General features: G+C 42.9%; 1 protein-coding gene across 1 annotated transcript; it reads left to right on the top strand.

Annotated features, from left to right (window-relative positions):
- The first annotated feature begins 5,307 nt into the window (after positions 1 to 5,307).
- LOC145850468 (mucin-6) lies at positions 5,308 to 26,583 on the top strand. The gene is made up of 15 exons (XM_082963324.1): positions 5,308 to 5,410; positions 5,587 to 5,631; positions 14,574 to 14,844; positions 15,487 to 15,616; positions 15,768 to 15,831; positions 18,237 to 18,319; positions 18,800 to 18,983; positions 19,135 to 19,260; positions 19,495 to 19,615; positions 23,304 to 23,439; positions 23,732 to 23,939; positions 24,135 to 24,284; positions 25,340 to 25,434; positions 25,557 to 25,689; positions 26,336 to 26,583. The coding sequence occupies exons 1-15, from the start codon at positions 5,359 to 5,361 to the stop codon at positions 26,581 to 26,583; spliced, it is 2,046 nt and encodes a 681-aa protein (XP_082819450.1). The 5' UTR covers positions 5,308 to 5,358.

Consider the following 26,583-nt stretch of genomic DNA (forward strand, 5'->3'; position numbering starts at 1 on the left):
TAGACGGGGCACTGACGCCGGAAGCTCTAGACGGGGCACTGTCGCCAGAAGCTCTGGACGGGGTACTGTCGTCGGAAGCTCTGGATGGGGTACTGTCATTGGAAGCTCTGGACTGGAGCGGGGCACTGAAGGCCTGATGCATGGGGCTGGCTTATGAGGCGCCAGACTATTTTCCCGCACCACAGGGCTAGTGCGAGGAGCAGGAGCAGGACGAACTGGACTGGGCTGATGCACTGGAGGCCTGGTGCGTGGGGCTGGTACTGGAGGTACCAGACTGGAGACACACACCCCAAGGCTAGTGCGAGGAGCAGGAACAGGACGTACTGGACTGGGCTGACGCACTGGAGGCCTGGTGTGTGGTGCTGGCTTTGGAGGCGCCAGACTGGAGACATGCACCTCAGGGCTAGTGCGGGGAGCGGGAACAGGATACACTGGGCCGTGGAGGCACACCGGCGGTCTCGAGCACAAGACTGGCACCACCAGTACGCTGGCACCGAGCAAACCGGCCTGTGGATGCTCGGCCTCGACGCCGTGCGCATCACCCCATAGCACAGGGCCTGACCAGTACCACGCTGCCTGCGGTAAGCATGGGGAGTTGGCTTAGGGCTCAACCCTGGCCCAGCCAAACTACCCGTGTGCCCCCCCAAAATGTTTTTGGGGCTGCCTCTCAGGCTTCCATGCCAGCCGTGTTACAGCATAACACTCCCGGTCCTCTCCAGCCTTCCTCCATGGTCCCTCTCCGGCTAGGATCTCCTCCCAAGTCCACGACTCCAGATAGCTCCTCTCCAGCTCCTTACCCCGCTGCTTGGTCCGTTTTTGGTGGGAAGTTCTGTCACGACCGTCGTAGTGAGTAGACCAAAATGCAGCGGGTACGTGAATGCTCATATTTACAACACTACACAAAACAAGAAAACGAAAAAACGAACGACAGCTAAACAGTTCTGCAGGCTAACCATAGCAGTGCAAAAACAACTTCCCACAAAAGACAGGTGGAAAAAAGGGCTACCTAAGTATGGCTCCCAATCAGCAACAATGATGTACAGCTGTTCCTGATTGAGAGCCATATCAACGTAGAAAAATAATCCGGGTAAAACAATAACCCGTCGCACACCGATACAGAAACAACACGTACATAACAAACAAACAATCACCGACAGAGAAATGAGTGGAAACAGAGGGTTAAATACACAACATATAATTACTGGGATATGAAACAGGTGTGTAAAGAGACCAGACAAAACCAATGGAAAATGAAAAACTGATCAATGGTGGCTAGAAGGCCGGTGACGTCGACCACCGAACACCACCCGAACAAGGAGGGGCATCAACTTCAGTAGAAGTCGTGACAGATGTATTTGGATAATATTCATACAGTTAGAGCAATGAAGAGCTAATCTGGCAGCCCTGTTTTGAGCCATTTGGAGCTTTTTTATCTTTCTTTGCTGCAGATGACCATATAAACGGACAGTACTCTAAGTGTGATAGGTCCAGGGATTGAATCACCTGATTCAGTGTGCTAGATGTTACATACTCTGAACATTTTCTTGTAACAGTAATTCCCTTACCCATCTCAATATCAATATTATCTATGTGTTCTGACCATGATAAAGCTGCTTCCAACATGATGCCTTGTAGTTTTTTTTTTTTCACTTACTCTACATGTGTTCTATTCATCAACACATTCAACTGGGGATCATCAGCAAGCATATATCTTGAACCAAATACAAAACATTTCGTTTTAGAAATGTTCAACACCAATTTGTTCATATCAACCCACTCAGACACCATTCTTAGTTCACTGCTCAGTTCATCTGTTAGCTCATTACATTCTGATGCTGCACTATACATTGTAGAGTCCTCAGCATACATGACCACTCTTGCTTTGCTCATTAAAGAAGGTAAATCATTAGTAAAGATAGAGTAGGGAAGTGGGCCTAGGCAACTTCCTTGAGGACCACCATAGTCCATATCTTTACTGTTTGAAAAGCTACCATTAAAGAACACTTCTTGCCTTCTCCTGGATAGATAGCTTTCCATCCAGGATAGAGCTGCAGACTTAAAACCATAACATTTGAGTTTACCTAGAAACAGTGCATGATCAATTACATCAAAAGCAGCACTGAAATCTAGCAACACTGCACCAACTAACTTTCTGTCATTCATACTCTTTAACCAATCATCTGTCATTTGTGCTAAGGCCGTACTTGTAGAATAGCCTTCTTTGTATGCATGCTGGAAACAAGTTATCAGACCATTACATGAGAAATAATCCTTGATTTGTACAGATACAATTTTTTCCAATAATTTACTTAAAACCTGTTGGGGCTAGGGGGCAGTATTTCCACGGCCGGATAAAAAACGTACCCGATTTAAACAGGTTACTACTCTTGCCCAGATTCGAGAATATGCATATAATTAGTAGATTTGGATAGAAAACACTCTAAAGTTTCTAAAACTGTTTGAATGGTGTCTGTGAGTATAACAGAACTCATATGGCAGGCCAAAACCTGAGAAGATTCCATACAGGAAGTGCCCTGTCTGACAATTTGTTGTCATTCTGTTGCATCTCTATCGAAAATACAGCATCTGTGCTGTAATGTGACATTTTCTAAGGCTTCCATTGGCTCTCTAAAGCTGCCAGAAAGTGGAATAGGGTGTCTGCTGTCTCTGGGCGAAGAACAGCAGGAGAGTTTGTGAGTGGTCAGCCTGGGGACAGTGAGACTGAGATGCGCATTCACGAGAATTCTCCATTTTTTTCTTTCAGCCTTTGAATGAATACAATGTTGCCCGGTTGGAATATTATTGCTATTTTACGAGAAAAAATATAGATTAAAATTAAAATAGATTTTAAACAACGTTTGACATGCTTCTAAGTACGGTAATGGAATATTTTGACATTTTTTGTCACGAAATGCACTCGCGCGTCACCCTTCGGATAGTGACCTGAACACACGAACAAAACGGAGCTATTTGAATATAACTATGGATTATTTGGAACCAAAACAACATTTGTTGTTGAAGTAGAAGTCCTGGGAGTGCATTCTGATGAAGAACAGCAAAGGTAATCCAATTTTTCTAATAGTAATTCTGAGTTTAGTGAGCCCCAAACTTGGTGGGTGTCAAATTAGCTAGCCGTGATGGCTGAGCTATGTACTCAGAATATTGCAAAATTTGCTTCGCCGAAATGCTATTTTAAAATCTGACACCGCGATTGCATAAAGGAGTTCTGTATCTATAATTCTTAAAATAATTGTTATGTTTTTTGTGAACGTTTATCATGAGTAATTTAGTAAATTCACCGAAAATTTTCGGTGGGTATGCTAGTTCTGAACATCACATGCTAATGTAAAAAGCTGTTTTTTGATATAAATATGAACTTGATTGAACAAAACATGCATGTATTGTATAACATAATGTCCTAGGAGTGTCATCTGATGAAGATCATCAAAGGTTAGTGCTGCATTTAGCTGTGGTTTTGGTTTTTGTGACATATATGCTTGCTTTGAAAATGGCTGTGTGATTATTTTTGGCAGGGTACTCTCCTGGCATAATATAATGTTTTGCTTTCGCTGTAAAGCCTTTTTGAAATCGGACAATGTGGTTAGATTAACGAGAGTCTTGTCTTTAAAATGGTGTAAAATAGTCATATGTTTGAGAAATTGAAGTTACAGCATTTTTGAGGTATTTGTATTTCGCGCCACGCGATTCCACTGGCTATTGACTAGGTGGGAAGATTTCCCACATATCCTAGCAAGCGTCCCACCTCACCCAGGGAGGTTAACACAGGCAGCAAGCCTATAGGACGACTATTAGGACCAGTGAATGCAGATTATTTTCTCATTAGGTAGTGGCATAACCTTTGACTCTTTCCAGACTTCTGGCACTCCCCAGACATCAAGCACTTATTAAAAATATGAGAGATTGGGGTAGATATTGGTTAGCTGTAACTCTAAGCAATTTGGCGTCAAGATTATCTGTACCAGGTGACTTGTCATCCGAAAGAGACAACAGCATCCTTTCTACCTCTTACCTTTCTACTTGGTGAAATTCGAACATGCATTGCCTCTCCTTCATGATACAATCTTTTATAAGGGTATGTGACATGCGCTATCAGTTGGAACCATAGCATTCCTCAACTTGTTCACTTTAAAACAGTTACAGAGTTTAATGACTGTGATAGGAGAAAACTTAGGATGGATAATCCACATTGTAGTTACTCCACAATACTAACCTAATTGACAGATTGTAAAAATGGGAGACTGTACAGAAGAAAATATTCCAAAACTGTCACGTCCTCACCATAGTAAGCTGTTATTTTCTATGGTAGAGTAGGTCAGGGCGTGACAGGGGGGGTTTCTAGCTTAGTTTTTCTATGTTGTTATGTTCTAGTTTTGTATTTCTATGTTGGGTTGTTCTAGTTTTGTATTTTTATGTTGGGCTGTGTTTGGGATGATCTCCAATTAGAGGCAGCTGGTCATCATTGTCTCTAATTGGAGGTCATATTTAAGTTGGTGTTTGTCCCACCTGAGTTTGTGGGAGATTAATTTTGAGTAGTGTATGTTTCACCTCTGCGTCACGGTTTGTTGTTTTTTGTCATTAAGTTTATTTATGTATTGCATAGTTTCACAGTATAAAAAAAACAAGAAATGTACTAAGATGTACTATTGTAAAGTGTTTGTTCCACTGGATATCATAAGGTGAATGCACCACTTTGCAAGTCGCTCTGGATAAGAGCGTGTGCTAAATGACGTAAATGTAAATGTATAAATAAAATTCCTATGACAACCATGACAAAAACATGCATCCTGTTTGCAACAAGGCACTAAAGTTATAATATAAAATATAAAATATTACATTCAATTTCAATACCATAATAGAAATTCAAAATTATGGAATTCAAATACAATTTATGTTGGCAATGAAATCGCTCCATATGTTCAGCTGGAGGACACAACGTTGCGCAACGTTCAGATAGAAATACAGCATGTAGAACAAACACCCCTCTCTGGCATGTAGAATAAGGAATTGTATCAGCTCTATTCATGAAAGTTCAACAATGTTAATTTACCGAACATGGCCCTGATAATGGATTGAATGTCATTAGTTAAAAATTCCTCAGAGAAACCAAAGATTAAACATTCAACTCATTCCCCCACCGAGTCCCAATAGAGTTAATAGCAATCACTTTCCAGTTAAAACTTTTCTTGCATATCGGTTTATTTCCTGGTCTTATTCAAAGCAGGTGGGTCAGAGAAGGGTATAAAAGACCAGAGATAAGGGCAGTTCAGTGAATTGTCCTGTGGTTCTGTCAGACTGTCTCGCTCTCTGTCTCTTGTTAAGACTGGTGAGCTAGGGAGCATGGTTCCTCCATGGTGGACTCTGGTAGCTGTCTTACTTTCTCTTATCTCAGGTACAGTAGGTGTCTTTGAAACTTGACTGTGATAATTTTTTAATGCATTTTTATCCGGATTAACTGCTTGTCCTCACTGAAAACGTATATATGGTAAAAATGAGTTATTACTGTACAGAATTGTACTCCAGTTTGCGTATGGATGGGCTGGCATATTAATATTTTGTTATTTCTAGTTCTAGGCCCAGTTGGTTCTGTTTCAACCTCTGATACCCATCAAAGTAAGTAAAGTACCTTTCTCTAAATTACATATACATAGAAGGCCAGTTTCTCAGACACAGATCAAGCCTAGTTCTGGACTATAAAGCTCTTTCATTGGAGAATCTCCATTGAGAGTGATTTTTAGTCCTGTACCAGACTTAATCCGTGTCTGGGAAACCGGCCCATAAAGGGCAACTCCGACACTTTTCAACCTCATATTCATAAACTCCAGCACCAAACCAGTCTACATATGTGAAAACGATAAGTTTCTATGATCTGTGGTTAAAAAGATACTGTAAGAAGAAAGTTCCTAAAAAAATGCTTCACAGGGTAGAATTACAAGTAAGAAAAAAAAAACCTGCATGGTATTTTCTTGCTCCCCACATCCTCATGAATTTCATAGTGCTTGAAACTTTAGATTGCTCATACTGAAAAATAATATATAGACATATTTTTTAACAATCTGTATGTAAATGTATTTAATTATACATATGTAAATTATAGATATCTAAATATATGTTTAAGCTTTATATTTACATATATTTAAATGTACATAAATATATTGACATATTACAAAATTGGCAATTTTTATGTATTTCTGCATGTATATTTATATATTTAAATACGCGGTGTGGAAATACATTTTGACAGCATGCTGTGGTAGCTAGTAAAATATATTCCAAAAAATATTTCAGAAATATATGTTGCCATGTTGCCATGTAATTAAATTAATGGAAAATGTAGCTTTTTAACTTACATACCATAGCTAGGCTACATTAAAATACAATTCATAAAACTACAAAGTTCAGCACAAAATGGACAAGCTGTCAAGGGTGTGTACGGGAGGCGAAGTCAGGTGTAGGAGAGCAGAGTGTAGTGAACAGGCACACTTTAATTCCGTTCCAAAAATGACAGCACATAAAAACAATAACATGCCAAAAACACGGAACATAGCAAATGTAAAGCGCCGGACAATAATCCACATAACAAACAAACAATTACACACAAAGACAATGGAGGGGAACAGAGGACTAAATACATGCAGTAATTATGGAATGAAAACCAGGTGTGTAATGGAACAAGACAAAACCATCGCCGAACGCCGAATGCCGCCCAAACAAGGAGAGGAGCCGACTTCGGTGAAAGTCGTGACACAAGGAGTGCTTTCAATAATCATATTTTTTTTGCTCAAATAACTTGTTGTATTGTCACTGGAAGCTCGCATCTGAAATATAAAATATAATGTACAAAATACCTCTGTGCACATAACATCTGTATTTGAAAATGATGTATTTTAACGTAAAATGTATACTTACAATGCAGATTCCTTCACCTCCAGTGTTCATTTTCCGACTGGCAAGTTGACAGTTACCCTGTGGAGAATGAAGAGACAGAGTCAGAGAAACAATTGCACACAAGATTAAGAATAAATAAGGGGTTAATTGTCATGAACATATTTTAATTTCACTCGGAACTAGCTCGATAAATGATAAAAAAGACTACTTACATTGACTGGGGTCTGTCCATAGGCAGCTGAGGTGCCAGACCAGAACAATCCACTGCAGGAGGGAACGTTTTGATACTTTTTTGCTAGAAATAATCTAGCTAGCTAGCTAGACAGTTCTATCAGAGACACCCAACCCTCACTAAAGCTAGCTAGGTTAGCTAGCTACAGTGGTTCTTCCTTTAAAAGTTACGTACTGTAGCACAGCTTGCGGGGTGCCAGAGAAATCTATTGCACGTTATTTAAGTGTCAGCCATTGTTGCCAGAATGACGCAATTTACCATAGTCTGCCACCATCTACCACAAACGGTCGTGGCATAAGCTCAAAACCTTTAAATAAAGAACCACTGTAGCAAGCAACACATTGCTTGGCTAGCCAAGATTATTTAACAATAGCTTTGGAAACACATTTTTTTCATTTTTTTTTTCATCTTTATTTAACCAGGTAGGCAAGTTGAGAACAAGTTCTCATTTACAATTACGACCTGGCCAAGGTAAAGCAAAGCAGTTCGACACATAAAACAACACAGAGTTACACATGGAGTAAAACAAACATACAGTCAATAATACAGTAGAAAAATTAGTCTATATACAATGTGAGCAAATGAGGTGAGATAAGGGAGGTAAAGGCAGAAAAGGCCATGGTGGCAAAGTAAATATACTGCTCAAAAAAATAAAGGGAACACTTAAACAACACAATGTAACTCCAAGTCAATCACACTTCTGTGAAATCAAACTGTCCACTTAGGAAGCAACACTGATTGACAATAAATTTCACATGCTGTTGTGCAAATGGAATAGACAACAGGTGGAAATTATAGGCAACAAGCAAGACACCCCCAATAAAGGAGTGGTTCTGCAGGTAGTAACCACAGACCACTTCTCAGTTCCTATGCTTCCTGGCTGATGTTTTGGTCACTTTTGAATGCTGGCGGTGCTTTCACTCTAGTGGTAGCATGAGACGGAGTCTACAACCCACACAAGTGGCTCAGGTAGTGCAGCTCATCCAGGATGGCACATCAATGCGAGCTGTGGCAAGAAGGTTTGCTGTATCTGTCAGCGTAGTGTCCAGAGTATGGAGGCGCTACCAGAAGACAGGCCAGTACATCAGGAGACGTGGAGGAGGCCGTAGGAGGGCAACAACCCAGTAGCAGGACCGCTACCTCCGCCTTTGTGCAAGGAGGAGCAGGAGGAGCACTACCAGAGCCCTGCAAAATGACCTCCAGCAGGCCACAAATGTGCATGTGTCTGCTCAAACAGTCAGAAACAGACTCCATGAGGGTGGTATGAGGGCCCGACGTCCACAGGTGGGGGTTGTGCTTACAGCCCAACACCGTGCAGGACGTTTGGCATTTGCCAGAGAACACCAAGATTGGCAAATTCGCCACTGGCGCCCTGTGCTCTTCACAGATGAAAGCAGGTTCACACTGAGCACATGTGACAGACGTGACAGTCTGGAGACGCCGTGGAGAACGTTCTGCTGCCTGCAACATCCTCCAGCATGACCGGTTTGGCGGTGGGTCAGTCATGGTGTAGGGTGGCATTTCTTTGGGGGGCCGCACAGCCCTCCATGTGCTCGCCAGAGGTAGCCTGACTGCCATTAGGTACCGAGAGGAGATCCTCAGACCCCTTGTGAGACCATATGCTGGTGCGGTTGGCCCTGGGTTCCTCCTAATGCAAGATAATGCTAGACCTCATGTGGCTGGAGTGTGTCAGCAGTTCCTGCAAGAGGAAGGCATTGATGCTATGGACTGGCCCGCCCATTCCCCAGACCTGAATCCAATTGAGCACATCTGGGTCATCATGTCTCGCTCCATCCACCAACGCCACGTTTCACCACAGACTGTCCAGGAGTTGGCGGATGCTTTAGTCCAGGTCTGGGAGGAGATCCCCCAGGAGACCATCCGCCACCTCATCAGGAGCATGCCCAGGCATTGTAGGGAGGTCATACAGGCACGTGGAAGCCACACACACTACTGAGCCTCATTTTGACTTGTTTTAAGGACATTACATCAAAGTTGGATCAGCCTGTAGTGTGGTTTTCCACTTTAATTTTGAGTGTGACTCCAAATCCAGACCTCCATGGGTTGATAAATTGGATTTCCATTGATTCTTTTTGTGTGATTTTGTTGTCAGCACATTCAACTATGTAAAGAAAAAAGTATTTAATAAGATTATTTCTTTCATTCAGATCTAGGATGTGTTGTTTAAGTGTTCCCTTTATTTTTTTGAGCAGTGTACAATATAGCAAGTAAAACACTGGAATGGTAGATTTGTAGTGGAAGAAAGTGCAAAGTGGAAATAGAAATAATGGGGTGCAAAGGAGCAAAATAAATAAATAAATACAGTAGGGGAAGAGGTAGTTGTTTAGGCTTAATTATAGATGGGCTATGTACAGGTGCAGTGATCTGTGAACTGCTCTGACAGCTGATGCTTAAAGCTAGTGAGGGAGATAAGTGTTTCCAGTTTCAGAGATTTTTGTAGTTCGTTCCAGTCATTGGCCGCAGAGAACTGGAAGGAGAGACGGCCAAAGGAGGAATTGGCTTTGGGGGTGACCAGAGAGATATACCTGCTGTAGCGCGTGCTACAGGTGGGTGCTGCTATGGTGACCAGTGAGCTGAGATAACACTCTGAAGTTTCTAAAACTGTTTGAATGATGTCTGTGAGTATAACAGAACTCATATGGCAGGCAAAATCCTGAGAAAAATCCAACCAGGAAGTGGGAAATCTGAGGGTTGTAGTTTTTAAGTGATTGCCTATCCAAACTACAGTGTCTGTGGGGTCATTTTGCACTTCCTAAGGCTTCCACTAGATGTCAATAGTCTGTAGAACCTTGTTTCATGCTTCTACTGTTACTGGGGAGAGAATAAGAGACCATTCAACCAGTGGACTGCCTGAGGACAATGAGTTATTTACTGCGCAAGTACTCAGGTGTGCCGTTCCTTCTTTTTCCTCTGTAATGAATACACTATTGTCCGGTTGGAATATTATCAAATATTTATGTTAAAAAGACCCTAAGGATTGATTGTAAACATCGTTTGACATGTTTCTACGAACGGTAATGGAACATTTAGACTTTTCGTCTCTGGTTTTTGTGCTCGCGCAGTTTGCCTTTGGATAGTGATCTGAACGTGGGAACAAAAGGAGGTATTTGGACATAAATATGGAGTTTATCGAACAAAACAAACATTTCTTGCGGAAGTGGGAGTCCTGTGAGTGCATTCCGATGAAGATCAGCAAAGGGTATGTGAAGATTTATAACACTATTTCTGAGTTTTGTTGACTCCAGAACTTGACGGGTAACTGTATAGCTTGCTTTGATGGCTGAGCTCTGTACTCAGAATATTGAACAATGTGCTTTCGCCGTAAAGCTATTTTGAAATCTGACAAAGCGGTTGCATTAAGGAGAAGTGTATCTATAATTCTTTCAATAACTGTTGTAAAGTTTATCAACGTTTATGCTGAGTATTTTTGTAAATTGAGGTGCTCATTCACCGCAAGTTTTGGAGGCAATACATTTTCTGAACATCGCATGCCAATGTAAAATGGGGTTTTTGGATATAAATATGAACTTTATCGAACAAAACATACATGTATTGTGTAACATTGAGTCCTGGGAGTGTCATCTGATGAAGATCGTCAAAGGTTAGTGATTCATTTTAGCTGTATTTCTGTTTTTCTTGTCAAGTTGATGTCCTAACATAATCTAATGTTGTGCTTTCGCTGTAAAGCCTTTTTGAAATCGGACAATGTGGTTGGATTAACGAGAAGTTTATCTTTAAAATGGTGTAAAATTGTTGATTGTTTGACAAAATTGAATTATGAGATTTTTGTTGTTTTGTATTTTGCGCCCTGCTATTCCATTGGCTGTTGGCGAGGGGTCCCGCTGGCGGAACGGGGTTCCGCTAGCGGAACGTCTGTCCATAACAGGTTTTAAGCATGTCCCAGTTTAGGTCACCTAGCAGCACGAGCTCTGAAGATAGATGGGGGGCAATCAGTTTACATATGGTGTCCAGAGCACAGCTGGGGGCAGAGGGTAGTCTATAGCAGGCGGCAACGGTGAGAGACTTGATTTTAGAGAGGTGGATTTTTATAAGTAGAAGTTAAAATTGTTTGGGTACAGACCTGGATAGTAGGACAGAACTCTGCAGGCTATCTCTGCAGTAGATTGCAACACCGGTCCTCTTTGGCCGTTCTATCTTGTCTGAAAATGTTGTAGTTAGGGATGAAGATTTGAGAGTTTTTGGTGGTCTTCCTAAGCCAGGATTCAGACACGGCTAGGACATCCGGGTTGGCAGAGTGTGCTAAAGCAGTGAATAAAACAAACTTAGGGAGGAGGCTTCTAATGGTAACATGCATGAAACCAAGGCTATTACGGTTACAGAAGTCATCAAAAGAGAGCACCTGGGGAATAGGAGTGGAGCTAGGCACTGCAGGGATTCACCTCTACATCACCAGAGGAACAGAGGAGGAGTAGGATAAGGGTACGTCTATGACGTCCGGAATAGAGAGTAAAAGGAGCAGGTTTCTGGGGGCGATAAAATAGCTTCATGGTATAATGTACAGACAAAGGTATGGTAGGATGTGAATACAGTGGAGGTAAACCTAGGCATTGAGTGATGATGAGAGAGATATTGTCTCTAGAAACATCATTGAAACCAGGTGATGTCATAGCATGTGTGGGTGGTGGAACTCAAAGCTTGGATAAGGTATAACGAGCAGGGCTAGAGGATCTACAATGAAATAAGCCAATAAACACTAACCAGAACAGCAATGGACAAGGCATATTGACATTAAGGAGAGGCATGCTTAGCTGAGTGATCATAAGGGTCCAGTGAGATTCAGACAGCTAGCTGGGCCATAGGTAGCAAGCTGGCAGAAGATGGAGGGAGCTCTGTTTTTATTCACCTCGTGCGTTTCCGTCTGTAGATTAGTGGGGTTCCGTGTGGTAGAGGGGACCAATCCAATTGGCAAAAATACACTGCTCAAAAAAATAAAGGGAACACTTAAACAACACATCCTAGATCTGAATGAAAGAAATAATCTTATTAAATACTTTTTTCTTTACATAGTTCAATGTGCTGACAACAAAATCACACAAAAAGAATCAATGGAAATCCAATGTATCAACCCATGGAGGTTTGGATTTGGAGTCACACTCAAAATGAAAGTGGAAAACCACACTACAGGCTGATCCAACTTTGATGTAATGTCCTTAAAACAAGTCAAAATGAGGCTCAGTAGTGTGTGTGGCCTCCACGTGCCTGTATGACCTCCCTACAACGCCTGGGCATGCTCCTGATGAGGTGGCGGATGGTCTCCTGAGGGATCTCCTCCAAGACCTGGACTAAAGAATCCGCCAAGTCCTGGACAGTCTGTGGTACAACGTGGCGTTGGTGGAGGGAGCGAGACATGATGTCCCAGATGTGCTCAATTGGATTCAGGTCTGGGGAACGGGCGGGCCAGTCCATAGCATCAATGCCTTCCTCTTGCAGGAACTACTGACACACTCCAGCCACATGAGGTCTAGTATTGTCTTGCATTAGGTGGAACCCAGGGCCAACCGCACCAGCATATGGTCTCACAAGGGGTCTGAGGATCTCATCTCGGTACCTAATGGCAGTCAGGCTACCTCTGGCGAGCACATGGAGGGCTGTGCGGCCCCCCAAAGAAATGCCACCCCACACCATGACTGACCCACCACCAAACCGGTCATGCTGGAGGATGTTGCAGGCAGCAGAACGTTCTCCACGGCGTCTCCAGACTCTGTCACGTCTGTCACGTGCTCAGTGTTAACCTGCTTTCATCTGTGAAGAGCACAGGGCACCAGTGGCGAATTTGCCAATCTTGGTGTTCTCTGGCAAATGCCAAACGTCCTGCACGGTGTTGGGCTGTAAGCACAACCCCCACCTGTGGACGTCGGGCCCTCATACCACCCTCATGGAGTCTTTCTGACCGTTTGAGCAGACACATGCACATTTGTGGCCTGTTGGAGGTCATTTTGCAGGGCTCTGGCAGTGCTTCTCCTGCTCCTCCTTGCACAAAGGCGGGGGTAGCGGTCCTGCTGCTGGGTTGTTGCCCTCCTACGGCCTCCTCCACGTCTCCTGATGTACTGGCCTGTCTCCTGGTAGCGCCTCCATGCTCTGGCCACTACGCTGACAGACACAGCAAACCTTCTTGCTACAGCTCGCATTGATGTGCCATCCTGGATGAGCTGCACTACCTGAGCCACTTGTGTGGGTTGTAGACTCCGTCTCATGCTACCACTAGAGTGAAAGCACCGCCAGCATTCAAAAGTGACCAAAACATCAGCCAGGAAGCATAGGAACTGAGAAGTGGTCTATGGTCACCACCTGCTGAACCATTCCTTTATTGGGGGTGTCTTGCTTATTGCCTATAATTTCCACCTGTTGTCTATTCCATTTGCACAACAGCATGTGAAATGTATTGTCAATCAGTGTTGCTTCCTAAGTGGACAGTTTGATTTCACAGAAGTGTGATTGACTTGGAGTTACATTGTGTTGTTTAAGTGTTCCCTTTATTTTTTTGAGCAGTATAGTTATAGTGGCCCAAGAAAATTGTCCGATAGACCTATTCACATAGCAGCCGATAAGACAGCTAACGATTAGCGGGCCGCAGATGGGAGTTCAGGTTACATCGCGACGGAGGGGCCAGTTGGATAACTCCCTCGGGCAGATAACGTCGGTAGTCCAGTCGTGAAGGCCCGTTGGGGCTCCGCATCGGCAGTAAAACGGGTCCGGATAGGTGATTGTAGCCCAGGAGTGGCTGATGGAACTCTTCAGCTGGCTAGCTCCGGAATAATTGATGTTTGCTCTGGGACCGACGTTAGCCAATAGTCACTTGGATTGCAGCTAGCTAGCTGCAAGATCCAGGTGTAAATGTCCAGAGCGTGCGATAGAAATCCGGGGATATGGAGAGAAAAATAGGTTCGGTATGCTCTGGTCAGCTTTGCATTGTACAAAACTGGCGATAGCTATTCGAGCTAAGGGATAGCTGATGACCACCAACCGTGGTTAGTTGAATACTAACGCTAGCTTCTGGCTAGTTTCTGGCTGGCTTCTGTTGTGGATTTCAGATTTGAGGTGAATAATACTTTTTTTTGATTGGTGAGGCGAGTTGCAGGAGAGTGCTTTGAAGTTGAGTTTTTATGAAAAAATATATATAAAAAGATATGCGAAGAAAATAAGTAAATATATATACACACGGGACAAAACAAGACGAGGACAAAAGACGTCTGACTGCTATGCCATCTTGGAGAGAAAACTTTAAAATTCTATCTAATGCATACATAACATTAACTCTACTGAACTCTACTCAACTTAAATGTTCAACACAATTGAAAAGGATGAAAAGTGACGGAGTTTCCCTTTAAATTAAGTTTTTCTATATAGATTTATTACTGCAGCAGACTTTTGACTCTTCTGTGTTTGTTTCCAGATGTGTGTAAGACCTTCGGCAGTGGAGTCATCCAGATGTTCAACGGAACTGTATTCTACGTCCGCTCCACCTGTCCGTTCACGCTGACACGTTTTACTCACAACCGGGTGGACTGTGACATCACCATGCGTCGAGGTGAAAACGGCCTGCTGGAATATATCGAGATCAACGTCAACAAGATCCAGACCCGGATTCTGTACAATGGAACCATCTTCGTCGAGCAGAGAATGTTTGTTTTTATTTACTCTATTTTATGCTATTTTAATAAATGGCTAAATTATGTCTAATTATTTACTCATAAAAAAACAGATAACACATAAAGGGGTAGTTGCAAAGTTCCTGAAATAGTCACTTTTCATATAAAATCATGCATAACACAGTTCAGGAGTGGGTCTTCAAGATCCAGATAAAGTTAACTGTAAAGCTGGATTCAAAACATGTTCAGTGGATGTATGTATCCTGTATTGAATGTGATTTTTAATTCAATGTTCTTAATCGTCGTCTGTGATACTGCCAATTACACTATTACTTCAAATCAAGTGATTACATTGAATAGTGAAATGTCTGTCCTTCACAGTTTTTTGACGTCTATGATTACTTGTAACTGTAATTATCTTACATAAACTGCTAGCTCTAAGAGGAAATAATGAATGGATGAATCTGGTTACCTTCAAATACACCAAGGTGATATTACTATAGTCTCTTGCGTAATGCAGTTACATACATCATTAATCTGAGAGCTCTAGCATGACCAAGTTATTAATTAGATATTTCACCAAATATTAGCTAGACTTTCCTGCCCTTTTCTTCACACCAACAAAATATACAGTCTAAAATGATCATTAACCTACTTGGCATTGAGGAAGAGGATGATGATGATTGATGACGATTGACTATGACGTGTTTGTCACAGGGTGTCCCTTCCCTACGATCACACCTATCAACATGTGTTCCAGTACGGTATCAACACCAAGCTGAGGAGTACTGTTCTACCTCTGTCTGTCATCTGGAGCAGTGTGGGCGTGGGCATCGACTCTCTCTGGGTGACTGATCCATGAACAGCTTCAAATACATTGTTGTTACCTATTATTTAATCTCTCATGCTATCCTTAACAAATTTGATAAGGTTCCTGGTGCCGAGATGACCTATTAATACATAACTGATTGACTGGTCCCTGGTCTGTCCTCTAACAGGTGAAACTGGAGCAGGAGCTAGTCCTTGGAATGACTGGACTCTGTGGACGACCAGATATACCAGGTCGATTAACTTAGAAACATATTTTTTGTACCTCTTCTAAATATATACAGTAACAGTCAAAACACCTACTCATTCAAGGGTTTTTCTTTATTTTTACTATTTTCTACATTGTAGAATAATAGTGAAGACATCAATATTATGAAATAACACATATGGAAACATGTAGTAAAAAAAAGTGTTAAACAATTCAAAATATATTTTATATTTGAGATTCTTCAAAGTAGCCACCCTTTGCCTTGATGACAGCTTTGGACACTCTCAACCAGCTTCACCTGGAATGCTTTTCCAACAGTCTTGAAGGAGTTCCCACATATGCTGATCACTTGTTGGATGCTTTTCCTTCACTCTGCGGTCCAACTCATCCCAAACCATCTCAGTTGGATTGAGGTCGGGTGATTGTGAAGAATCTAAAATCTAAAATATGTTTTGATTTGTTTATTAACACTTTTTTGGTTACTACATGATTCCATATGTGTTATTTCATGGTTTTGAAGTCTTCACTATTATTCTACAATGTAGAAAATAGTAAAAATAAATAAAACCCCTTATATATATATATATATATATATATATATATACTGCTCAAAAAAATAAAGGGAACACTTAAACAACACATCCTAGATCTGAATGAAAAAAATAATCTTATTAAATACTTTTTTCTTTACATAGTTGAATGTGCTGACAACAAAATCACACAAAAAGAATCAATGGAAATCCAATTTATCAACCCATGGAGGTCTGGATTTGGAGTCACACTCAAAATTAAAGTGGAAAACCACACTACAAGCTGATCCAACTTTGATGTAATGTCATTAAAACAAGTCAAAATGAGGCTCAGTAGTGTGTGTGGCCTCCACGTGCCTGTATGACCTCCCTACAACACCTGGGCATGCTCCTGATGAGGTGGCGGATGGTCTCCTGAGGGATCTCCTCCCAGACCTGGACTAAAGCATCCGCCAACTCCTGGACAGTCTGTGCTGCAATGTGGCGTAGGTGGATGGAGCGAGACATGATGTCCCAGATGTGCTCAATTGGATTCAGGTCTGGGGAACGGGCGGGCCAGTCCATAGCATCAATGCCTTCCTCTTGCAGGAACGGCTGACCCACTCCAGCCACATGAGGTCTAGCATTGTCTTGCATTAGGAGGAACCCAGGGCCAACCGCACCAGCATATAGTCTCACAAGGGGTCTGAGGATCTCATCTCGGTACCTAATGGCAGTCACGCTACCTCTGGCGAGCACATGGAGGGCTGTCCGGCCCCCCAAAGAAATGCCACCCCACACCATGACTGACCCACCACCAAACTGGTCATGCTGGATGATGTTGCAGGCAGCAGAACGTTCTCCACGGCGTCTCCAGACTCTGTCACGTCTGTCACGTGCTCAGTGTTAACCTGCTTTCATCTGTGAAGAGCACAGGGCACCAGTGGCGAATTTGCCAATCTTGGTGTTCTCTGGCAAATGCCAAACGTCTTGCACGGTGTTGGGCTGTAAGCACAACCCCCACCTGTGGACGTCGGGCCCTCATACCACCCTCATGGAGTCTGTTTCTGACCGTTTGAGCAGACACATGCACATTTGTGGCCTGTTGGAGGTCATTTTGCAGGGCTCTGGCAGTGCTTCTCCTGCTCCTCCTTGCACAAAGGCGGAGGTAGCGGTCCTGCTGCTGGGTTGTTGCCCTCCTACGGCCTCCTCCACGTCTCCTGATGTACTGGCCTGTCTCCTGGTAGCGCCTCCATGCTCTGGCCACTACGCTGACAGACACAGCAAACCTTCTTGCTACAGCTCGCATTGATGTGCCATCCTGGATGAGCTGCACTACCTGAGCCACTTGTGTGGGTTGTAGACTCCGTCTCATGCTACCACTAGAGTGAAAGCACCGCCAGCATTCAAAAGTGACCAAAACATCAGCCAGGAAGCATAGGAACTGAGAAGTGGTCTGTGGTCACCACCTGCAGAACCACCCCTTTATTGGGGGTGTCTTGCTAATTGGCTATAATTTCCACCTGTTGTCTATTCCATTTGCACAACAGCATGTGACATTTATTGTCAATCAGTGTTGCTTCCTAAGTGGACAGTTTGATTTCACAGAAGTGTGATTGACTTGGAGTTACATTGTGTTGTTTAAGTGTTCCCTTTATTTTTTTGAGCAGTGTATATATATATATATATATATATATATATATATACTGTATATCACGTTGTATTGTACATATGGATTGTCTAAGTAATCTGCAAAATGCAGTATGGAGAAAAATATAGTGAACAGCCTCTTGAATATAAATTGTCTGGGCGCTAACTACACTTCTTGCTGTTAGCTGTGCGCTAACTACACTTCTTGCTGTAAACTGCACTTTAACTACACTCCAGTGTACGAACTACTCTATATTTTCCTGCAAAATTAGATGACCGTCAGCGATTGATTGCAGAGAGTGTTCTTTCAGAGGACGGGTGTCAGACCATGGACTCCCTTCGCACTAAAAGCACGGTACATTTCCTGAATTATGTTCTACATCCCAAATGACATGCCATTCCCTATCTAGTGCACTTCTTTTTGATCACTATATAAGTAATAGGGTGCTATTTTGGACGTGGACCACCGTTTGAATCTGGTGGTAAAGTACTAATATCACTGCTTGGGGTCTCTGGTATTGCGTGCTTGGCCTCAAGGTTATGGCTTGGTAAATAACACTAGACTTCTTATTTGTATTGCTTTTAAATCTTTTTAATGACTTTTAATCTTATTAACACTTTGTTCTAGCTAGCTATTTGTGTAGGTAGCTATCAAGTAAAGAAATGGTAAAGAATGCATCTAAGACATAGAACCCTACCATTTTCTGGCAAGTCTTGATGATAATATTTCTATATAGATAATGCCATGTTGCTGTAACATAGGTTATACTGTTTTGAAGTCTGCACTAGTGTTTTACAGTATGATGTACTGTATGTATTATGTATTATTTAATAGGTCTGTCAGAAGTTCGTCTCCAACTACATTGAATGTCTGCAGGCTAACACAAGCAAATACATAACTCTTTGTAAAGAGAATATTTACGGATATGAAAAAGAGCATTATGTAGGATGTGCGTTCTACAAAGAAATTGCCCATCGGTGTCAGACCAGCTACGCTTGGAGGACCTTGACACACTGCCGTAAGTAAATCAGTTCAGAAAAAAAGCTGTTAGTTTATAAATATGTTATGAACAGTTATAACACATTATAATGACTATTGTTAAAGCAATTTTGTCTTTAATGTCTTTAACAAATTCTTAAAGACGTGTGTGTCTGTCTGTTTTGAAACAGCTGAGTTCAGTTGCCCAGGAGAACTACACTTTGAGGAGCAGGGTGATGCGTTTGTTCCCACCTGTTCCAACCCAGCACCTAGAACTAATGATCAGGACATCACCAGCACCTGTGTCTGCCCCCAAGGTAGGCCTTACATTGTCATCCGGAGAAACACAGTTTCAAGTGTAGTCTAAAGTGTAAAAGGTTTCTTTAAAATATTAATTGTAACTGAGCAGACAATGTCTTAGCAAGCAGATCTGCACTGCTTTTAAGATTACCGTCACATATTATGCAATCTGCCGGGAGACAATTTTAAACATTAGCTTTAGTGTTACAATCACATAAGGTTGATGAGGGTTTTAAATGGCTATGTTTCAGGTGAGGTATTGAACGATCGAGCGGAGGGCCATGACTGTGTAAGTGTGTCAGCCTGCCCATGTGTGTACGCCGGGAGGAACTATGCACCTAGGGAGGAACGCAGAACAAAATGCCAGACCTGGTGAGAGAATCAGAACTCAGGAGTCTATTTTGGACCAGAGCACTATGTGGTTTTAGTCAAAAGTATTGTACTAGAGTATGCAGTGCCTTTGGAAAGTATTCAGACCCCTTGACTTTTTGCACATTTTGTTACGTTACAGCCTTATTCTAAAATTAATTAAATAAATACAAATATTCAACAATCTACACTTAATACCCCAAAATGACAAAGTGAAAACAGGTTTTTAGAAATGTTTGCAAATGTATAAAATAAAAAAGAATTATTCAAAGTATTCAAACCCTTTGCTATGAGACTTGAAATTGAGCTCAGGTGCATCCTGTTTTGATTAATCATCCTTGAGATGTTTCTAAAACTTGATTGGAGTCCACCTGGGGTGAATTCAATTGATTGGACATCATTTGGAAAGGCACACTGTGTATATATGGTCCCACAGTTGACAGTGCATGTCAGAGCAAAAACCAAGCCATGAGGTCGAAGGAATTGTCCATAGAGCGCCGAGACAGGATTGTGTCGAGGCACAGCTCTGGGGAAGGCTACCAAAACATTTCTGCAGCATTGAAGGTCCCCTAGAACACAATGGCCTCCATAATTCTTAAATGAAAGAAGTTTGGAACCACCAACACTCTTCCTAGAGCTGGCCAAACTGAGCAATCGAGAGAGGGCCTTGGTCAGGGAGGTGACCAAGAATCTAATGGTCACTGACAGTCACGTCCTGACCCTAGTAAGATGTCATTTTCTATAGTAGAGTAGGGCACGGTGTGACAGGGTGTGTTTTGGGTTGTTCTATGTTTTCTATTTCTATGTTTAAGTTCTAGTTTGTCTATTTCTATGTTGGGATTGTTTGGGGTTGATATCTAATTGATTAGAGATCATATTTAAGTAGGGGTTTTTCTGTTCCTGTTTGTGGGTTATTATCTTTTGACTAGTGTGTTTACCTCTCTGCATCACTGTTTGTTGTTTTGTGTTTTCAAGTTATTTATGTACTGCATTCAGTTTCACGTCTAATAAATATGTGGAACTATGAATACGCTGCATTTTGGTCTGCTCCTTCGAACAACCGTGACAGAATCACTCACCATAAAAGGACCAAGCAGCGTGGAATGGAGCAGCAGGAGAAATGGACTTGGGAGGACATATTGGAGGGAAAAGGATCCTGGACGTGGGGGGAAATCCAGGCCGGAATGGATCGAATCCCATGGGAACAGGTGGAAGCAGCGAGAGCAGAGCGGCGACGAGAGGAGGCACGATACCAACGAAGAGGCAGGTGCGAGAGGCAGCCCCCAAAAAAATGATTGGGGGGGGGCACAAGGGGAGTTGGGCAGAGTCAGGGTGGAGTCCTGAGCCAGATTCTCGTGTTTACTGTGGGGAGCAAGCAACGGGGCAGGCACTGTGTTGTGCGGTGATGCGCACCGTGTCGTCAGGGCGCATTCACAGGCCGGTGCGATCTGTGCCTGCACCCTGCAGTTGTCGAGCTGAGTTGAGCATCCAGCCAGGGCGGGTTGTGCAAGCCATACGCTCCAGGCCTCCAGTGCGCATCCACAGCCCAGTAAGTCCTGTGCCTGCTCCTCGCACTCTCCCCCCAGTGCGCCTCCATAGTCCAGTACGTCCTGTGCCTGCTCCTCGCACTCTCCTTTCAGTGCGCAGCCATAACCCGGTACAGCCAGTGCCTGCTGTGAGCACTCGACCCTTAGTGCATCTCCCCAGTCCGGTGAGACCGATTCCTGCTCCTTGCACTATTCTTCCAGTGCGCAGCCATAACCCGGTACAGCCAGTACCTGCTGTGAGCACTCAGCCCTTAGTGAGCACTTGGCCTCCATAGCCCAGTACATCCTGTGCCTACTCCTCGCACTCTCCCTCCCGTGCGCCTCCATAGCCCTGCACATCCTGTGCATGCTCCACACACTCGCCCTGAGGTGCGTGTTACTAGTCTGGTGCCTCCTATGCCAGCTCCACGCATCAGGCCTCCAGTGCGCCTGCCCAGTCCGGGGTGTCCAACGACGCTCCTCAGCCCGGAGCCTCCGGCGGTGGTCTGCAACCCAGAGCCTTCTAGTGGTGGTCTGCAGCCCAGAGCCTCCAGCGGTGGTCTGCAGCCCAGAGCCTCCAGCGGAGGCCTGCAGCCCAGAGCCTCCACCGGAGGCCTGCAGCCCAGAGCCTCCAGCGGAGGTCTGCAGCCCAGAGCCTCCAGCGGCGGTCTGCAGCCCAGAGCCTCCAGCGGCGGTCTGCAGCCCAGAGCCTCCAGCGGCGGTCTGCAGCCCAGAGCCTCCAGCGGCGGTCTGCCGCCCAGAGCCTTCAGCGGCGGTCTGCAGCCCAAAGCCTTCAGTGGCGGCCTTTAGCCCAGAGCCTTCAGCGGCGGTTTGCGGTAGGAAGCCTCCGGCGATGATCCATGGTCTGGTTCCTCCGGACATACAGAAGCGGGGGGATCATTTGGCGGTGGGGGTACTACGCCCGGAACCAGAGCCGCCGTCATTGACATTAGTCACCCACCCTACCCTCCCTTTGTGTTTTGTTGTTGTTTTTTTGTCCTGACCATAGTAAGATGTAATTTTCTATAGTAGAGTAGGGCAGGGCGTGACAGGGGGTGTTTTGGGTTGTTCTATGTCACGCTGCATTTTGGTCCGCTCCTTCGAACAACCGTGACACTGACAGAGCTCAAGAGTTCCTCCATGGATATGGGAGAACCTTCCAGAAGGACAACTATCTCTGCAGCACTTCATCAATCAGGCCTTTATGGTAGTAGCCAGACGGAAGCCACTCCTCAGTAAAAGGCACATGACAGCCTGCATGGAGTTTGCTAAAAGGCACCTAAAGACTCTCAGACCATGAGAAACACGATTTTATGGCCTGATGAAACCAAGAATGCCAAATGTCACGTCTGGAAGAAACCTGGGACCATCCCTACGGTGAAGCATGGTGGTGGCAGAATCATGCTGTGGGTGTGTTTTTCAGCGGCAGAGACTGGGAGACTAGTCAGGATCGAGGGAAAGATGAACGGAGCAAAGTACAGAGAGATCCTTGATGAAAACCTGCTCCAGAGCACTCAAGACCTCAGACTGGTGCAAAGGTTCACCTTCCAACAGGACAACAATCCTAAGCACACAGCCAAGATAATGCAGGAGTGGCTTCAGGGCAAGTCTCTGAATGTCCTTGAGAGACCTGCCAGAGCCCGGACTTGAACCTGTTCAAACATCACTGGAGAGACTTGAAAATAGCTGTGCAGTGACTCTGCCCATCCAACCTGACAGAGATTGAGAGGATCTGCAGAGAAGAATGGGAGAAACTCTCCAAATACAGGTGTGTCAAGCTTGTAACGTCATACCCTAGATGACTCGAGGATGTAATTGCTGCGAAAGGTGCTTCAACAAAGTACTGAGTAAAGGGTCTGGATAATTATGTAAATGTGATATTTTTTTTATATATAAATTACCAAACATTTCTAAACTGTTTTTGCTTTTATGGGGTATTGTGTGTAGATAGATAAAGGGAAAAAAACTAATTAATACGTTTTAGAGTAAGTCTGTAACCTAAGAAAATGTGCAAAAAGTCAAGGGGTCTGAATACTTTCCGAAGGCACTGTGTGTTAAAAGGATGTAATTTGGGAACTAGTCAGACTTCTCATTGAATTTGTCCACTTATTGATTTTGTCCCGATCAGATATACCGTAACATGATATTCATTTATTTCTCTACAGTGTGTGCAACAATGGCAAGTGGATATGCTCTCAGAACAGCTGCCCTAGTAGGTGTGTGATTGAAGGGCAGTTTGTGACCACGTTCGATGGGAAACAGTATGCCCTTCCCGGTAAATGCACATACATGGCCTCTAAGGTAAATCAATAGATTATCATCTCACAGCACTATGGTCATTTTGAGTTGTACTCATACAGTACTTTCACCTAAAGTACTAACTTCCCTTATTCTTTATGAATGAAATAAAACAGGGTTTTAATTGGACGATATCCATACATTTTTCTGAGACTACGTCCTCCATCCAAAACGTGTTTCTTCAGATTTACCAGGTACTGTTTGTCTGCTTGTAACTTTTGCTTCCCCTTTACATTCAAAGTCTGTTTATGATAATCAACAAATTCTAAAACACGTTTTTGTTTGTCAATTACAGAATACCTACAGATTCTCTCACAACAGTGTACAGTTTGAGAAAGAGGAAATTCGAGAGCTACATCAGTCAGACAATGCCATGGTGTTCTGGCAGTCATCCATGTATGTTCAGGTATTGACATCCTCTGGCATGAAGATCCAAGTACAGATGTCTCCAGACCTCCAGCTCTATATCACACTACCACAGAGTGAAATAGGGATGCCAGAAGGTACTTTGCTTTCATCATCATAATGGTTTTGCATCATATATTATCACTATATATGATCATTGTAATTATATATTATCATTGTCATATCAGTATTTAAGTCACCTTGACTGAATCCTGTGAACAAATAAACAAATGATGTCATGTATCTGGTCATTTCTGTACTGTAAAATAAAGTGGTAACTTTCCTTTTACTAGGACTTTGTGGAAACTACAATACCGATACCACTGATGATTTCACCACAAGCAGTGGTATTGTAGAAAATGCAGCGGAACCGTTTGCGCTGTCCTGGAGTGTAGGGGACTGTCCTGTTAACATACCTAAAGTCTGCATCAACACCGACTACGGTAAAGTCCCTCTGAAGGCTTCATGACTTAAAAAATAGGTTCTCACATGCGTTCAGTAGGTTGTTCTATGAAGGAAATGTATCAGTTTGTTTTAATAACTTCATGAAAATAATGCATGTCGTGACATTGTGTTATTTTTATATAGTATAGTAAAGCTATTTTTTGTTGGGTACATTACATACCGTAAATTCCAGACTATAAGCCGCAACTTTTTTCCCAGGCTTTGAACCTCGCAGCTTAAACAATGACGCATCTAATATATGGATTTTTCCCGCTTTCAAATTTTTTTTCTAAAAAAAAAACACATTCTGTGACGTGCTCAGTTTTTTGGCGGCATGAAGCTTTCATTAGACCAATGAAATTGCCGAACGGGTTAAGGTCAAACAACGTTTTTGTTTACTGTTTAGATTAAATCGAGCGCTCTCAAACTTCCCATCATTCTGATTACGGTAGTCATTTTGTCACCCTCATCATGGCAAAGACACGGAGAAATGCATATGATGCAGCTTTCAAGTTGAAGGCAATTGATCTGGCTGTTGGAAAAGGAAATAGAGCTGCTACACGGGAGCTTGGTCTTAATGAGTCGATGATAAGACGTTGGAAACAGCAGCGTGAGGAATTGACTCAGTGCAAAAAGACAACTAAAGCTTACTGCAATTTTTTTACTGCAATTTTTTTTGTTGTTACAAGCCGTGTTTCGTTAAAGCCTATTTATTTTTGTTACAAGCCGTGTTTCGTTAAAGCCTATTTATTTTTGTTACAAGCCGTGTTTCCTTAAAGCCTGTGTAAAGTTCATTTGTTTCAATGTACCGGTAGGCACCTGCGGTTTATAGACGTGCGGCTTATTTATGTTCAAAATAATATATTTTTTTTAATTCAGTGGGTGCGGCTTATATTCAGGTGCGCTTAATAGTCCGGAAATTACGGTAGTCTACATGACTTCAAGAACGAGAGGAATGTGAATGCGTCTTACAATACGACATAGTGTAGAAATGGAAAAATCCTAATTCTGTTTTTGTGCTTTTTAATCTAACATGTGGACGATTACCTCTCAGAAATATTTGCAGATGAGAAGTGTCACCCCTTGAGAGACCCCAGTGGGATTTTCGCCAAGTGCTACGATCACGTGCCTACTGACAATTACCACAAGGCAAGGATTAACTAATACCAACAAATCTTGAGAACTTTTTTGAATTGGTATTTACCTTGTATTTAACTAGGAAATGATGATGTAACAATGTTTTGTAATCATTTGTGACTTCATGTTTGCAGGCTTGTATCCAGAGAACGTGTACCTGTGGAACTGGGTTGCAGCAGTGTTTGTGTGTGGCCCTGGCAAATTATGCCAAAGCCTGTGCCAACCAGGGCATCACAGTGGGTGACTGGAGAAGGGGCACCAACTGCAGTGAGTAACACCCATAGAATACTACACTGGACATTAACCTTCTTATGACGGTATATAAGGTCAGACATTTTGGTAAGGGATTTGGTAAGCCAGTGGCCAGCCAGCACTGTGATACGATATTGTGTAAAACAATATATTTTAATATTATTTTTACAGTATGTTTGTTAGGTGGAATGATTCCAATAATGTTTCTAATTTACATTCCATACAAACAATGCAGTCAATCCACAGCCATACACTGGCTGAAATTAGTTTGTGATAGGATTTAGACAAGTTGGAAATGCAAACAAGTACTCATATTGTATCATATAATAACACTCACAGCTTTCCAAGAAAACAAACATTGAGAAATGTATTGTCTGTCAACATATATTTTATAGGCTATTTATACAGAAAATTGGTATAAAACCGGTGTAAACTGTATTTACATGACAATATTTTAGATTGACAATAATTCTATTACACAATTTCTGATATACTGTATCACATTACTTTTATTTTGCTGCAAAAGTAAAAGCAAGAAATGCATTAACTTCTTCTCTACTGCCATTCATTCCAATTAAACTGGTTTGGATTTCTCACTGACCAATATTTCTGCCATTTTCTGTAAATGTTTATTAACATGAATGTCATTTTGGATTTCCAGCGGTATCGTGTGAGAACAATCAGAGGTTTGACTACGAAATGCAGGTGTGCAACAGCACCTGTCTCTCCCTATCCCGGCCAGACCCCAGGTGTGGGGTGGAGGATGCACCTGTGGAGGGCTGTGGCTGCCTGGAGGGCACTCATCTGACCGGGGGGCTCACCTGTACCCCGAAGGCCCAGTGTCCATGTCACCATCAGGGAGGAGTCACACCACCAGGACCTGTTATCATTGATGGACGACAGTGGTGA

This window comes from Salmo salar, chromosome 17, assembly GCF_965601325.2.
Source record: "Salmo salar chromosome 17, fSalSal1, whole genome shotgun sequence".
Taxonomy (NCBI): domain Eukaryota; kingdom Metazoa; phylum Chordata; class Actinopteri; order Salmoniformes; family Salmonidae; genus Salmo; species Salmo salar.

Excerpts from the sequence above, each read along its gene's own strand:
- LOC145850468 (XM_082963324.1), top strand. The coding sequence starts at position 5,359 with ATGGTTCCTCCATGGTGGACTCTGGTAGCTGTCTTACTTTCTCTTATC. Across the intron at positions 15,832-18,236 it reads TGGACGACCAGATATACCAG|ATGACCGTCAGCGATTGATT; the intron begins GTCGATTAACTT and ends CTGCAAAATTAG. Across the intron at positions 25,690-26,335 it reads GAGAAGGGGCACCAACTGCA|CGGTATCGTGTGAGAACAAT; the intron begins GTGAGTAACACC and ends TTGGATTTCCAG.